The 15,338-nt window shown below is 56.1% G+C and overlaps 2 protein-coding genes across 2 annotated transcripts in view; one reads left to right on the forward strand and one right to left on the reverse strand.

The window, feature by feature from the left end:
• STKLD1 (serine/threonine kinase like domain containing 1) overlaps window positions 1-15,139 on the reverse strand; it is a 23,602-nt gene extending 8,463 nt beyond the window's left edge. Inside the window, exons 1-8 of the mRNA XM_069580131.1 lie at window positions 14,990-15,139; window positions 14,599-14,880; window positions 9,183-9,269; window positions 6,965-7,009; window positions 5,640-5,714; window positions 4,725-4,826; window positions 2,204-2,274; window positions 1,420-1,535 (exon numbers count right to left, since the gene is read on the reverse strand). Coding sequence (XP_069436232.1) covers window positions 1,420-1,535; window positions 2,204-2,274; window positions 4,725-4,826; window positions 5,640-5,714; window positions 6,965-7,009; window positions 9,183-9,269; window positions 14,599-14,880; window positions 14,990-15,139 — 928 coding nt within the window. The remainder of the gene's footprint in view (window positions 1-1,419; window positions 1,536-2,203; window positions 2,275-4,724; window positions 4,827-5,639; window positions 5,715-6,964; window positions 7,010-9,182; window positions 9,270-14,598; window positions 14,881-14,989) is intronic.
• The window catches only part of SURF4 (surfeit 4), a 12,101-nt gene continuing 11,337 nt past the window's right edge, over window positions 14,575-15,338 (forward strand). The window contains exon 1 of the mRNA XM_069582066.1: window positions 14,575-15,185. Within this exon, the coding sequence (XP_069438167.1) occupies window positions 15,138-15,185 (48 nt within the window). The 5' untranslated portion in view covers window positions 14,575-15,137. The remainder of the gene's footprint in view (window positions 15,186-15,338) is intronic.

Consider the following 15,338-nt stretch of genomic DNA (forward strand, 5'->3'; position numbering starts at 1 on the left):
GCACCCCGGGGAAGCAAGCAGCTTGAAAATGGGCCCCTGGTCACTCTCCTCGGGGGAGGGAGAGACATGCTGTCCGAGGCCCCGGTCAGTAAGATCCTGGCCCGTGAGGCTGGGGCCCACCAGGCCGGCTGTGTGCGCCCCTGAGCCCATGGTGGCTGCAGGAACATTTGGACAGGGCGTTTCCAGGAAGGCTGAGACCTGCGTGCTCGTTCAGCATCTTGCCTCTACATGCCAGGACCTCGAGGCAAAGCTCTAGGTGCCCTGCTCCAGTTCCTCAACTTGAAGCCCAAACGGGGAGCCAGCAGAGCAGGGTCCCTGTCCAGCTCTCAGGGCCTGACCCGCCTCGGGCACCCCTCCTTTTCTGGACCCTCACTGCCCAGACAAAGTAAAGGGGGGCTCCAAGGACCCCTGCCATTTACACTACCAGCAGACCGGCCCATCCATGCACCTGCCTGCCCACCCACCCGTCCATCCGCCTGTCCATCTGTCTGCGTGTCTAGCCACCTGCTCACCCGTCCACCAAGGGCAGCATGCCACCAGTACCTGCCGGCCCAGGACTCTGCCGTTCTCCCGTGGAGAGCCGCCCTCTCCTCTCACCGCCCTGATGGCTGTTAGGCTTGAAGCCCAGCTCCCTTTGCCCTGTGGTCTTTTCGGAGGATAGAAACGTCTCTCTGATTCTTACCTCTACCATCTCCCTCTTTACTGAGGGTCAGTAAAGAAATCCAACCCGAGGGGCTTCCCTGGTGATGCAGTGGATAAGAACTCGCCTGCCAGTGCAGGGGATACTGGTTCAATATCTGGTCCGGGAAGACCCCACAGGCTGCGGAGCAACCAAGCCTGAGTACCACAACTACGGAGCCGGAGTTCTGGAGCCTGCGAGGTGCAGCTCATGAAGCCTGCACGCTCCAGGGCCCACAGGCCACAACTGCTGAAGCCTGTATGCCTAGAACCCATGCTCCGCAACAAGAGAAGCCGGCACACCGCATGTAGAGAGCAGCCCCCGCCGTCTGGAACTAGAGGAAGCCGTGCAGCGATGGAGACCCCGCGCGGCCACAGATAAATAAAGAAACAACCCGAACTGGTGCCCGGCGTCCACCAGCCCTCCCCACGCGTCCCTCCCCTCCTTCCTGCGGAGGCCTCCCTCCCCCTCCACGAAGGGGAACATTTTCTGGGTGTCTTCTGGACCCTGTGTGCGTCCCACCCCTTGGCTGCACCCTGCTCGGTTACAGCCAGGCAAGGGGGCCTCTGTGGAGTCCACAGGGGTCTGGGGGGGGCGGTCTCTGGGGACCTTCTGAGCAAGCAGAGGTTTGCTGTTGCCCTGTTCCAGCTCCTAGAGTGGCCCCCGCCCTAGACCCCTCTCAAGGGAACAGCCCCCACTGCTCCTAGCCACTGCTGCCCCCAGCCGGGGTGGCCAGCCACCTTCCTCCACCCGGACGTTCCACTTGGCCTTGTCGGTCATGAGCGTGTTGGAGCTCAGATCCTGCAGTTTGCAGTGGTCGTTGCTGACGAGGGCGATGTTGGAGGGCTTGAGGTTCCTGCAACCGAGAGGCGCGCCCTTCAACCCGCTGCCTGGCGGGCCGCGTCTGCGAACCCTCCACTCCCACCACACCTAGGGCCCGCATCCCTTCTCCCACCTCAGTAAATGCCCTGTTGGGACCACTTTTAAAATAACACTTTTCATAAGTGTGAGTACACTCAGTCACTTCAAATGGGGAAAACAAGGCAACGACAAGCAGGGAAACGGGCGATCCGCCCGCGGTCCCTTCACCGCCAGCCTTCCAGATCTCAGCCGAGAGCTCGTTGGGGCCTGGCTCCCATCAGTGACTTTAACAGGATCGCGAGCGCTCCCGGCCTGTGTTGGTTCACGTGGTTTTCTCTCCTTCAAACACGGACGGGTCCTTCCGATGATGACTCTAGAGCATAGCCGCACTGCTGCTGTGACTCCCAGGGTCAAAAGCTCGGCCTGGGAGGGCCCAGAGGCCACGGGTGCTCTCTGCTTCTTTCCTTGCACTTTAGAACCTCCTGCCCCTTGTGTGCCTGGGGAGGGTCGCGGGAGGGGTGGCACTCCCTCTGAGTCTGGGAGGTGCTCTGGGAGGAGCAGGGCCTGCCCTCGTCCAGGCGCCCCTCCCTCCCGTGGGCCTGCCCCTGGCAGACGCTGCCCTGGGAGGTGCCACCCCCGGGAGGGGCCTGGCCACCCGCTCACCTGTGGATGACGTCCAAGTGGTGCAGGTAATCCACTGCGTCCAGCACCTGGCCCAGCATGTTCTGCAGCCACTGGGGAGAAAGAGACGCCGGGATGGGCGGCCGGGAAGCACCCGCCCTTCACAGGCAGCTCGGGGGCTACTCAGCACAGCCCGTGGGGTGATGGCCCGTTTCCGCCCTGTGGGTCGAGATGGGCCTGAAGCCAGTGGCCAGCAGCTCAGAGCCACCACGGGAGCTTCTGCTGCGGGCTGCGTGGGGGCTCTCAGGACAGCAAGACCTCGTCAGTTGCAAGGCCCTGGGTTCCAGCTCTACCTGCACCCCACCCCTCGAGGGTGCCAGAGATGCTGAGTGCTCAGCTCTCACTTGGGACTTTCCTGTCCAGGTCATTAGTGTGAAAAGAGCCCTGAGAACATTCTGGAAGCAGTTTGTGTCAGCAACAAGATCCATGTAGTTTCTAGGGCAGTGGTTTTCACACCGTGTTCCTTAGGATCCTGGACCTCACCCAGGGTGCCAGAGAGGGGCTGAGGGGCAGGACCTCGGACTTCCTACTCCCACTGACCCCAGGCCCCTGAGTAGAGTGCCTCTGATCTCCTTACTGGGATTCTGAGAACATCCTGTGCTTGACAGGGTTCTGCAAACAGAAAGTTTGAAACCCACTCTGAGCCTGTCTCGAGGCCCACCTTGGAAGAGGAGCCGGGTGCCCCTCGGAACACCCCACCACCACCCACCCACTGCCAGCGGGGAGACGGTTCCCAGAGGCCCACAGAACAGAGGTGTGTGCAGAGCAAATGTCGTGTGGTGTGGGTCACGGGCCTACGTGTGAAAGCAAGATAGAGCCAGTCTGAGGACAACCGAGCAAGACATTACCCTAATCCTGGGCCAAGAACAGCTTCCCCGAGGGCTCAGAAGGCACCAACCGGAGGGAACACTGATGAACCACAGCTGGTGACAGCTAAGGAAGTGAACCGGCAGCTGCAGACTAGGAGGAGACGCTTGGACACCATGTCCAGAATACAGACACAGCTTGTACCAATCAGTAAGATGGGTGACCGTGTTTAAACGGGCCAGGGCCTGGACAGACACCAAAGACGATATCCAAACAACCAAAAAGAGCTCACCATGGCCACGCTCAAAATCAGTGAAGCTGAAATGTGATTTTTAGTTAAAACCAAGAAGGCTGGGACTTTCCTGGCGGTCCTGCGGTTAGTACTCTGAGCACCCAGTGCTGGGGGCGTGGGTTTGATCCCTGGTTGGGAATGAGCTCCCATACACCGCAAGTGAGCGTTCACACGCCACAGCTAGAGATCCCGCGTGCCCCAGGGAATACTGAAGATCCTGCACGCTTCCACTGAGACCCGGCACAGCCACGCAAAGAAACACGAGGAAGAAGATTGACACCGAGCAGTGTGGCCGGGATGCACAGCCCGAGGGCCGCGCCCTGAGGGCCAACACCAAGTCGACTAACCGTCCAGGAAACCTGGCACGCTGGCCGCAGCAGCGCACGCAGCCACTCTGTGACCCGGCAACTCCACGCCGAGGGACTCCCCCAGGAAACGGATGTTTCGGTCCATCAGACACGTGCCCTGCAGTGTTCGTGGTGGCCCTTGCTCACAACAGCCCCAAACTGGAAGCAATTCAGATGCTCACAGCCCTGGACCGGGTGCGCGACGGACATGCGGCCGCCCGATGGAGCCGCACCTGGCTGTGGACAGGCATGCTCTTCTGACACCCAGTTCAGTTCAGTTGCTCAGTCATGTCTGAGTCTTTGCGACCCCAGGGACTGCAGCACACCAGGCCTCCCTGTCCATCACCAACTCCCGGAGTTTACCCAAACTCATGTCCATCGAGTCAGTGATGCCATCCAACCATCTCATCCTCTGTCATCCGCTTCTCCTCCCGCCTTCAATCCTTCCCAGCATCAGGTCAGTTCTTTGCATCAGGCGGCCAAAGTATTGGAGCTTCAGCTTCAGCATCAGTCCTTCCAATAAATATTCGGGACTGATTCCCTTAAGGATTGACGGGTTTGATCTCCAAGGGACTCTCAAGAGTCTTCTCCAACACCACAGTTCAGAAGCGTCACCTGGTGTGAGTCAAGCACGAGTCGCCTGACACACTCACAGGTGAGTAAATCTCAAAGCACCAGGACGGACAGGAGGAGCCAGACACAAGCGAACGTCATGCTGTCCGAGCCCATCTGTGGGAACTTCAGGGACAGCGGGGCATCTCCAGAGGCGGCAGTCAAGCCCTGGCACCGGCTGGGGGCGTCTGGAGGGCCAGGAGCACTCTGACCTTATGGGAGGCGGGGATGGAGTGTCCACCCATGCAAAACGCAGCCCACTCTACACTTAAGATCTGTGCACATTACGGCAGGCAAATACCGTCACTCATAAGCGTCAGAAGAAATGAGCCCGGGCTCCAGTGGTGCCTGCCCCCCGCTCTGCCCGTGCCCCTCTGCCCCCGCTGTGGGGCCTCACACCATCCAGGTGGGCCCCAGGCCTGGCGCCCCTGACAGCCTGTCTCACCTCGGAGTCCATGGCTGTCTTTGCCGCCCTGTTCTTCTCAATGACGTTCTGGAAGCTTCCCTCGTGGTGCTCCATCACCAGGCAGAGGAACAGAGAGGAGGTCTGCTGGGGACACAGCCCCTTAGCCGGGTCCCGCCCGGCCCCCTTAGCCGGGTGCCGAGTTCGGGCCCCCTTAGCCGGGTGCCGGGTTCGGGCCCCCTTAGCCGGGTGCCGGGTTCGGGCCCCCTTAGCCGGGTGCCGGGTTCGGGCCCCCATAGCCGGGTGCCGGGTTCGGGCCCCGGGCAGCCCAGGCCTGGGACCCCCTGGGCCATCACTGCTCCAGGACCTTCCTCCCCTGGGCCGGTGGTGGCTACGCCAGCACTGCCCCCATCCCCCAGGGGGCAGACACGGCCCATCTCGAGTGACTCCCCCCTCCTGCCCCACTTGGGCTTCTCTTAAAGGTGCCTGAGTCCACCATAGCACACGCAGGCCACGGCGCCTGGGGCCCTGGCACCTTCATCCCTTAGGGCTCAGCTGAGACCCACTCCCTCTGAAGGAGACGGGACCCAGCAGCCCCCAGCTCAACCCCATCTGGAGTAACCGGCAGGCAGGCCTCGGGGTCCCTGGAAAGACGAGGAGTCAGACGACCACCGGGACCCAGCGCAGGGCTTAGGGGCTGCCAGGCCCAGACTTGAGAGACATTGGGTTGTTGCCAGCTGGTTTCTCCCAGCCTTTTCCTGGAAAGGGGGATAATGAGCCCCACGCAGAGGCTGTAGGGTCCCAGGTGAGATGCTGCCCAGAAGCCCCGCATGGCCCGGAGGGTGCAGAGCGGGGTGCGCCCCACAGAGGTCCTGCCATTGGCGCTCACGGGGTTACAGCCGGCGGGGTGGGGGGCCCTCTGTGCCTGCCGAGCCCACGGGGCCGGCTCTGACCCACCTCGCTGTTCCACATGAGGAAGAGCTCCTGGTAGATGGAGATGTGGGCGTGCTGAAGCTTCAGCAGTGGCATCAGCTGTGGACAAGGGCAGGCGAGGTGGAGGTGTGGGGAAGACCGCCTCTCAGCCAGCTCCTCTACCCAGGGCAAGGGTGGGGTCCTGGGAGGGCGGGCGGCCCGGGGGTTAGGAGCCAGATGGCCCGGGGTAAGTCCTGTCTCCAGGATGTGCTGGCTGTGCTGTGTGACTGAGGACGGGCTCCTCAACCTCTCTGAGCCGCCCAGCCCCATCTGGAAAGAGCAGTACCCATGGTATCTGCCTCGTGGGGTGTCAGGGGGACCGGGTGAGCTGATGCAGGCAGAATGCCGGGCACGCCGGAAACAAGCAGAGTCCGGGATGTCTGGGGAAGGGGGTGTGGCCAAGGGGAGGGGGGTACTGCTGTGCCCTGGCCCCCTGGCCTCCTGGCAGTGGGCACTACAGGTCCCAGGCCCCTGCCCTCAGCTCCAAGTGCTCTGAGAATGATCGCAGTTAGGCAGCAGAAGTGGCTTCCTTAGCAACTTGGAGCCAGATGGACAGCTGCTCATGATGGCAGGTTGGGTGTGAAAGGCAGTGGCCTAGCAAGACGTGGGAGGGAGTGAGGGCCGGCGGTGATGCTTGCGGGGGTATGGGATGGCCCCCCACTTCTTTCTTCCATGAATGTGGCCTGGGTCCACCACTGTGCCTCAGACATGTTGTGCACGGAATAGCTGCTGGTAAAGCTCAAAAGCTCATGATTCCAGAAAGAAGAGAAACGGGTGGCCATTAGATGGAAGGGGAGACATTTAGCTTTGTGTAAAATTCAAACAACTCAGAGCCTTTGCCCAGCAAACTGAAGTATACGCAGCTGTTTCTGCTCTTATTATAAATCCGGATGTCACCGTCAGTGCCGACAGGCAGATCTAAGGAATGTAAAAGAGCTTATATTTTCTTCGTTAAACAATTCTCTATTTTCCAAATTTTCTGTTGTAACTGATACTTTCATAATTAAAGAAAAAGATCTTTCAAAAGATGGTTATTGGTAGAACAGCCTAGGGACCTAGCCAACATTTAAAGGTAATCTTCTCTGAGAACATATATTCTAAGTTGTCAGCACCTGGATTGAGAAATAAATGTTTGGGGCACAGACTCCCGTCATGACCTGGGGGACCTGGCTCCATAGCAGCAGCCAAGAGCTGGTCCTAACTCTCCAAGCCCCCAGCAGCTCCCACCCTTCACTCCACAGATGGGTACCGAGCAGGCTCTGCGCGCCCTGCATCACATCCTCTGGAGAGCTGATCCCCCAGAGAGTTACCTCCTCCAGGGCCTCGTTGGCCTGATGCTCGTCAATGCACTCCACCTAGAGGAGCACAGGAGAGCTCGGTCAGTCGACACTCAGTGGACACCCCCATCAAGATCGCCTCCACCGCCATCACCACCGCCACCAGCACCATCAAAATCAGCACCATCAGCACCATCAAAATCACCATCATCACCGCCAGCATCAAAATCCCAGTCACTACCATCACCACCACCATCAGCACCATCAAAATCACCATCATCACCACCAGCATCAAAATCCCAGTCACTACCATCATCACCGCCACCACCATCATCACCACCATCAAAATCAGCATCACTACCATCATCACCACCACCACCATTATTCACCAGGGGTGCCAAGCTCCTATCATTCGTGACCCACCACACAGCACCAGATGGGCCTGGAGAGGCTCTAAGGGATGGATCCAGAAATACTTTAAGCAGTGAGATCATCTTTGCTCCTATTGCAAGGATAAGTTTAGGACAGCATAACATAAACTCCAAAGCATCATTAACCATTTTCAGACCATTTCGAAAGCCGGAAGGAAAACAATGTGTCGCCCCCAGAGCCAAAGAGCTTGGCAAAGTGCCAGCCTTATCCTGCATTTCTCACTCGGGTCCGGGGGGCTGTCCCCGGCGCTGGACGTGGCTGCCGCGGAGCGTGTGCCGAGGGAGGCAGGGCACTGGGCAGAGGGGCACCAGCTTCCATTCTGCGCCAGCCTTGGTGGCAGCGACTGTGGGTGCACACTGTCCCCGCATCTTACCAGATCCTCACCCAGAACTTCTGCTCATAAGATCTACCAACGGAGAACTCCTGTAATCAGCTGATCACAGAGGAAACTGCAGTTAGAGAGTGGCTCCCAGACCCACGTGAAGACCCTGAGACGGGTGTGCTGTGCGTCCCCTTCTTCTGCTCAGGGGCTTGTGCTTCAGTCATTTTGGCCAAAAACATATTGAGAGCTTTAAAATTATCACCTCTTTTTGACCTGGAAATCCCACTTCTAAGAATTTATCCCAAGGAGATCTCAGATCCTCAAAAAAAAAATTAACTGTAAGATTGTTTATCAGAGTTGCTTATTGTGGTTTAGTCACTAAGTTGTCTGTGACCCTTTGTGACGCTATAGACCCCATGGAGCCCGCCGGGCTCCTCTGTCCATGGGATTTCCTAGGAAAGAATACTGGAGTGGGTTGCCATTTCCTCCCCCACGGGATCTTCCCAACCCAGGGATTGAACTCGAGTCTCCTGTAAAGGCGGATTCTTTACCACTGAGTCAGGGAAGCCCTATCAGAGTGGCTTCTACAGAGTGAAAAACCAAGAAAATGTTAGCGCTTGTTGTTCTGAGTGGATAGCTGTGGGGTCAGTCCTCGAAGCCAGCCCACAGAGGGGCAGGAGGCTGGTACGGATTCCCAGCCTGACTGCCTCGGGGGAACTGCTACAGAGACAGGAGGCCTGGCACAGCGAACGGGTGTTGGCGGCAGCCAGCAGCAAAGCTCTAGCCTCGATCCTCCACTCTTCTGGGCCACCTGGGCCTGGACATGCCAAGAGGCACACTGCACATCCCCCTGAAGCGTGCACTGCACCCTGCCATGCCAGCCCTGGTGAGGACGTAGGGGAAGGGCCCAGGGTTGGTGCCCTGCCCTTAGACTTGTGTGACCTTGGGCAAGACCCTGCCCCTACTCCCCAGCCAGCCTTCTTCAGTTCAGTTCAGCTCAGTCACTCAGTCATGTCTGACCCTTTGCAACCCCATGGGCTGCAGCACGCCAGGCCTCCCTGTCCATCGCCAACTCCTGGAGCTTACTCAAGCTCATGTCCATTGAGTCAGTAATGCCAACCAGCCTCCTTATCCTTGGCTATAAAGAGGGGTCATCGGTCCCACTTTGTTGAGTTGGTGGGCGGTTAAACAAGATGACAATGATGCCTGGCACCGTGTCCATGTAAATGGGGAGTATGGTGGTGGTTGCTGCTGGAATAAACATGAGCATTCCTTCCCGCATCGAGGTGGAAGAGTTGAGTCTCCAGGGAACCCCAAGGAGCCTCATACCACCCCCACGGCTCCCCTCACAGCCCCTCGCCACCCCTGGATTGCCTCCAGGACTGCTGGCAGACAGGAACCCGGCGGTTGTATGAGGAAGCCTTCCTCTAGCGTAGGGGAGGTCCGTGTGTGTTTGGGGCATGGCCCCACTGGAGGGCCTCGGGCATGGCCTCTCACCTGCTTTATCACGTGTTTGACTTTGGTTTTTGTCTCCTCCACCACGAGGTTCACCCCCAAAGCCCCAGGATTCAGCCAGTCCAAAATCTGCCAGCAAAAGAGAAGCTTTCAGGAAAACGTACCCATCTGTGCACTTCCCAAAGTGTGCCCACCTCCAGGGTCTGTTCCAGTCCTCCTAAGTTTCTTCGTGGGCTGGCAAAGAAGGAAATGACCCAGAAGGCTGAGGAGGCCTGCAAAGGCAGAACCTGAGCCCGTCTCTCAGGGGCCGATTCTGGAGCTCCATCCACCACCCCAGGCCCCTTCTCCAATCTGTGGTTAGGACCAGCCAGCCATCCGAGAGCCAGCAGCTCCCTGGGGCAGACGGTTTCTTCACTCGCTATAGCCCCTTAGGATCCCAGCTTTCAGGGGCCACCTCCAAACTGGGCTGCCAAACAAGAAAGTAACTGGTCCATAATTGGTGCAATCATAAGCCACGGCCCCGTGTGAGCCTGGCATGTGCCAAGCGCTTTACAGCCACCCACACAGTTGGCACTGTTGCTTGTCTCCTCATTTACACTGGAGGAAACTGAGACGCCAGGAGCTGGGGCCTTGCCCAAGGGTACAGCACCAGTACCTCAGAGGGCCTGGCCTGGCCTGGGAGTCGGGAGCCTGACTCCAGAGATGGTTCGTGGACGCATGAGGCTGGGTGGTGCGAGCACATTCGTCAGAGGATGAAGGAAAGTGGGCTGCAGGAGGCAGAGGACTTCGTCCAGGTGGTGGGGCCCTCAGTCTACGGACCCTCAGAGTCCAGAGTAGTTTTAGGGTTCTGTAACCCAGCACCTGCAGCCTGAAGCCTCTCAGGGCTGGCAGGGGCGGAGACCTGAGCAACTCATGCCCCTGTAAGAAGGCTCACACTCAGGCACTCTCAGCAGGCAAATGAAACAGTAAAATGCACCGGTGTCTCAGATCAAGGCTTTTTTTCCTTTTAAAAAGTAACTTTGTTTTTAAAATTCTCTGGTCACCCAGAAACTCGTCTGCTTTACCACTGGCTCACCCCCACCCTAGACCACCCCCACCCCCACCCCCCCACCCATGTCGCTCCAACACAAAACGGGATTCTCACAAACTGAGCAAAACCTAACTTAACGAATCATTGTCAGATTAATGAATCTTTTTACAAAGACTGACTCTAACATTTAATAAAGTGGACATTTTATGCATTTGGTAAACATTCAAATGCACTCATCTCACATGCTAGTAAAGTCATGCTCAAAATTCTCCAAGCCAGGCTTCAGCAGTATGTGAACCGTGAACTTCCAGATATTCAAGCTGGTTTTAGAAAAGGCAGAGGAATCAGAGACCAAATTGCCAACATCCGCTGGATCATGGAAAAAGCAAGAGAGTTCCAGAAAAACACCTACTTCTGCTTTATTGACTATGCCAAAGCCTTTGACTGTGTGGGTCACAATAAACTGTGGAAAATTCTGAGAGAGATGGGAATATCAGACCACCTGACCTGCCTCTTGAGAAACCTACATGCAGGTCAGGAAGCAACAGTTAGAACTGGACATGGAACAACAGACTGGTTCCAAATTGGCAAAGGGGTACGTCAAGGCTGTATATTGTCACCCTACTTATTTAACTTCTATGCAGAGTACATCATGAGAAACGCTGGACTGGAAGAAACACAAGCTGGAATCCAGATTGCCGGGAGAAATATCAATCACCTCAGATATGCAGATGACACCACCCTTATGGCAGAAAGTGAAGAGGAACTAAAAAGCTTCTTGATGAAAATGAAAGAGGAGAGTGAAAAAGTTGGCTTAAAGCTCAACATTCAGAAAACGAAGATCATGGCATCCGGTCCCATCACTTCATGGGAAATAGATGGGGAAACAGTGGAAACAGTGTCAGACTGTATTTTTGAGGGGCTCCAAAATCACTGCAGATGGTGACTGCAGCCATGAAATTAAAAGATGCTTACTTCTTGGAAGGAAAGTTATGACCAGGCTAGATAGCATATTCAGAAGCAGAGACATTGCTTTGCCAACAAAGGTCCGTCTAGTCAAGGCTATGGTTTTCCCGGTGGTCATGTATGGATGTGAGAGTTGGACAGTGAAGAAAGCTGAGCACCGAAGAATTGATGCTTTTGAACTGTGGTGTTGGAGAAGACTCTTGAGAGTCCCTTGGACTGCAAGGAGATCCAACCAGTCCATTCTAAAGGTGTTCTTGGAAGGAATGATGCTAAAGCTGAAACTCCAGTACTTTGGCCAACTCATGTGAAGAGTTGACTCATTGGAAAAGACTCTGATGCTGGGAGGGATTGGGGGCAGGAGGAGAAGGGGACGACAGAGGATGAGATGGCTGGATGGCATCACTGACTCGATGGACATGAGTTTGAGTGAACTCCGGGAGTTGGTGGTGGACAGGGAGGCCTGGCATGCTGTGATTCATGGGGTCGCAAAGAGTTGGACACAACTGAGCGACTGAACTGAACTGAAACACTCAAATGGCTGTCTGAGGAGGTCTTACAAATAGCTGTGAAAAGAAGAGAAGCAAAGGAGAAAGGAGAAAAGGGAAAGATACAGCCATCAGAATGCAGAGTTCCAAAGACCAGCAAGGAGAGGGAAGAAAAACCTTCCCAACTGATAAATGGAAGGAAACAGAGGAAAACAATAGAATGGGAAAGACTGGAGATCTCTTCAAGACAATGAGAGATACCGAGGGAACATTTCATGCAAAGATGGGCTCAATAAAGGACAGAAATGGTATGGACCTCACAGAAGCAGAAGATATTAAGGAGACAAGGATACACAGAAGAAGTACACCAAAAAGATCTTCATGACCCAGATAACCACGATGGTGTGATCACTCACCTAGAGCCAGACATCCTGGAGTGCAGTCAAGTGGGCCTTAGGAAGTATCACTACAAACAAAGTTGGTGGAGGTGATGGAATTCCAGCTGAGCTACTTCAAATCCTAAAAGATGATGCTGTGAAAGTGCTGCACTCAATATGCCAGCAAATTTGGAAAACTCAGCAGTGGCCACAGGACTGGAAAAAAGTCAGTTCTCATTTCAATCCCAAAGAAAGGCAATGCCAAAGAATGTTTAGACTACCACACAATTGCACTTATCTCACATGCTAGCAAAGTGATGCTCAAAATTCTCCAAGCTAGGCTTCAACAGTATGTGAACCGAGAACTTTCAGATGTTCAAGCTGGATGTAGAAAAGGCAGAGGAACCAGAGATCAAATTGCCAGCATTTGTCAGATCATTGAAAAAGCCAGTGAATTCCAGAAAAACATATTTCTGCTTCATTGACTACACTAAAGGCTTTAACTGTGTGGATCAAAACAAACTGTGAAAAATTACTCAAGAGATGGGAATACCAGACCACCTGACCCGCCTCCTGAGAAATCTGTGTGCAGGTCAAGAAGCAATGGTTAGAACCGGATTGGAATAATGAACTAGTTCCAAATTGAGAAAGGAGTACATCAAGGCTGTATATTGTCACCCTGCTTATTTAACTTATATGCAGAGTACATCATGTGAAATGCTGGGCTGGAAGAAGCACAAGCTGGAATCAAGTTTGCCAGGAGTCAATAACCTCAGATATGCAGGTAACACCACCCTTATGGCAGAAAAAGAAGAGGAACTAAAGAGCCGCTTGATGAAAGTGAAAGAAGAGAGTGAAAAAAACTGGTTTAAAATTCAACATTCATAAAACTAAGATTATGGCATCCATCCCACCAGTTCATGGCAAACAGATGGGGAAACAATAGAAACAGTGAGATACTTTATTTTGGGGGGCTCCAAAATCACTGCAGATGGTGACTGCAGCCATGAAATTAAAAGACACTTGCTCCTTGGAAGAAAAACTATGACAGCATATTAAAACCTAGGCAGCATATTAAAAAGCAGAGACATTACTTTGCCAACAAAGGTCCATCTAGTCAAAGTGAAAGTCGCTCAGTCATGTCTGACTCTTTGCGATCCCATGGACTATAGAGTCCATGGAATTCTCCAGGCCAGAACACTGGAGAGGGGGGCCTTTCCCTTCTCCAGGCAATCTTCCCAACCCAGGGATCAAACCCAGATCTCCTGAATTCCAGGTGGATTCTTTACCAGCTGAGCCACCAGGGAAGCCCAAGAATACTGGAGTGGGTAGCCTGTTTCTTCTCCAGCAGATCTTCCTGACCCAGCAATCGAACTGGGGTCTCCTGCCGTTGCAGGCAGATTCTTTACCAACTGAGCTACAGGGAACCCCCAATCTAGTCAAAGCTATGGTTTTTCCAGTAGTCATATATGGATGTGAGAGTTGGACCATAAAGAAAGCTGAGCACAGAAGAATTGATGCTTTTGAACTGTGGTGCTGGAGAAGACTCTTGAGAGTCCCTTGGATTGCAAGGTGATCCAACCAGTCAATCCTAAAGGAAATCAGTCCCGAATATTTATTGGAAGGACTGATGCTGAAGGTGAAGCTTCTATACTTTGGCCACCTGATGTGAAGAACTGACCTGATGCTGGGAAAGATTGAAGGCAGGAGGAGAAGGGGACGACAGAGGATGAGTTGGTTGGATGGCATCACCGACTCAATGGACATGAGTCTGAACAAGCTCCGGGAGTTGGTGATGGACAGGGAGGCCTGGCAGGCTGCAGTCCATGGGGTTGCAAAGAGCTGGACACAACTGAGCGACTGAACTGAACTGAAACATTCATTTCTCTTTATTTTCCAACTTTCCTTTTGTTTTGTGAATTTTTTTAGGCCCTAAACATTTTCACAAGCCCTGGAAAAGGCCCAGTTTCCCCCAGCTGGGGACTACTGATAGGGTGTCTTAGGAGCCTGAGGGCTGCAGATGTTGAATTCTGAATGTTCTAGGGTTTGCAGGAGCTGAAGCGCATGGACCTGTGGGGAAAAAAGGATGAGGTGGTTTTCTAGCATCCTATATTCAGACTGGAGAGGCCTTAATTTCATCCGTCATTTTAGAGAGGGGAAAACCCAATGGAGAGGGGCAAAGGGCACCCAGGAGGTCACCTATGAGCTAGAGGCAAACACTGGCTCAACATGGGCGCCTTGCCTCCCTGGGGTCAGACGTGGAATTAGGGCGGCTTTTCAGGTGTGCTGTGCTTAGTTGCTCAGTCCTGTCCAACACTTTGCAGCCCCATGGACTGTAGCCCGCCAGGCTCCTCTGTCCATGGGGTTCTCCAGGCAAGAATACTGGAGTGGGCTGCCGTGCCCTCCTCCAGGGGATCTTCCCCACCCAGGGATCGAGCCCGGGTCCCTCGCACTGCGGGGCGGATTCTTGACCCCTGGGGGCCACAGGGACTGTGACCGTTAAACCGGTAGGAGCTGGGGTTGGTGACCGGGTCCTGGGCTCGGCCCTGACCATCGGCCCCTCGTCGTCCCCGCCTACTCGCCAGGGGACCACTCGGCACCTGGTACTTTTCCATAGGGTCTTCAGGGGAAGACTCGGCCTCCCTGTCCCTCTGCGGGGCGCTGGGGTGCACCTCTGGCCCGAGCCGCAGTCCGACCCCGGACTGAGCATGCGCAGTGTGGTCCGCGTCCGGTGTGCGCCCATCCCCCACCCGGGGGACACCCGTCAGCCCCCGGGAGCTCGCTTGCCGACCCGGGCTCTCCCTGCCTGAACAGGGCCGGCTGCAGCGTCCTTTCGGCAGGCCGGCCCTCAGGGGCGGGGCCTCGCGCGGGGAGGGCGGGGCCTGAACGCGGCGGGGGGGGCGGGGCCTGGGTGCGGTGGGCCGCGAGCGGCCCCTTTAAGGCGCGGCCGGGGCGGGCCCTGCGGCGCGGCCCCTTTAAGGCTTGGCCTACGTGGCAGCCGCTGGAGCCGCGGACGCGGAGCGAGGCCGGCCGCTGGGTACTTCCTGTGGAGGCCGCAGCGGGCGCTGGCGCCGACGGGCCGAGCGCCGAGGGAGCGAGCGAGCCAGCCAGCCAGCCAGCCGAGCCTCCCGCCGCCGCCATGGGCCAGAACGACCTGATGGGCACGGCCGAGGACTTCGCCGACCAGGTGCGGCCTGCGGGCCCGTCCGCCCGGGGCGCCCCCCCTCCCCGGCCCTCCTGTTGGGCCCCCGGCCTGGTTGCCTCCGGGCCCCGCCCGTGCCCCGCGGAACCGGCCCCCGGCCCCCGGGCCGCCCCGAGGCCTGGGCCGGGCCCCTCCCGA

This window comes from Ovis canadensis, chromosome 3 (genome assembly GCF_042477335.2).
Source record: "Ovis canadensis isolate MfBH-ARS-UI-01 breed Bighorn chromosome 3, ARS-UI_OviCan_v2, whole genome shotgun sequence".
Classification (NCBI taxonomy): domain Eukaryota; kingdom Metazoa; phylum Chordata; class Mammalia; order Artiodactyla; family Bovidae; genus Ovis; species Ovis canadensis.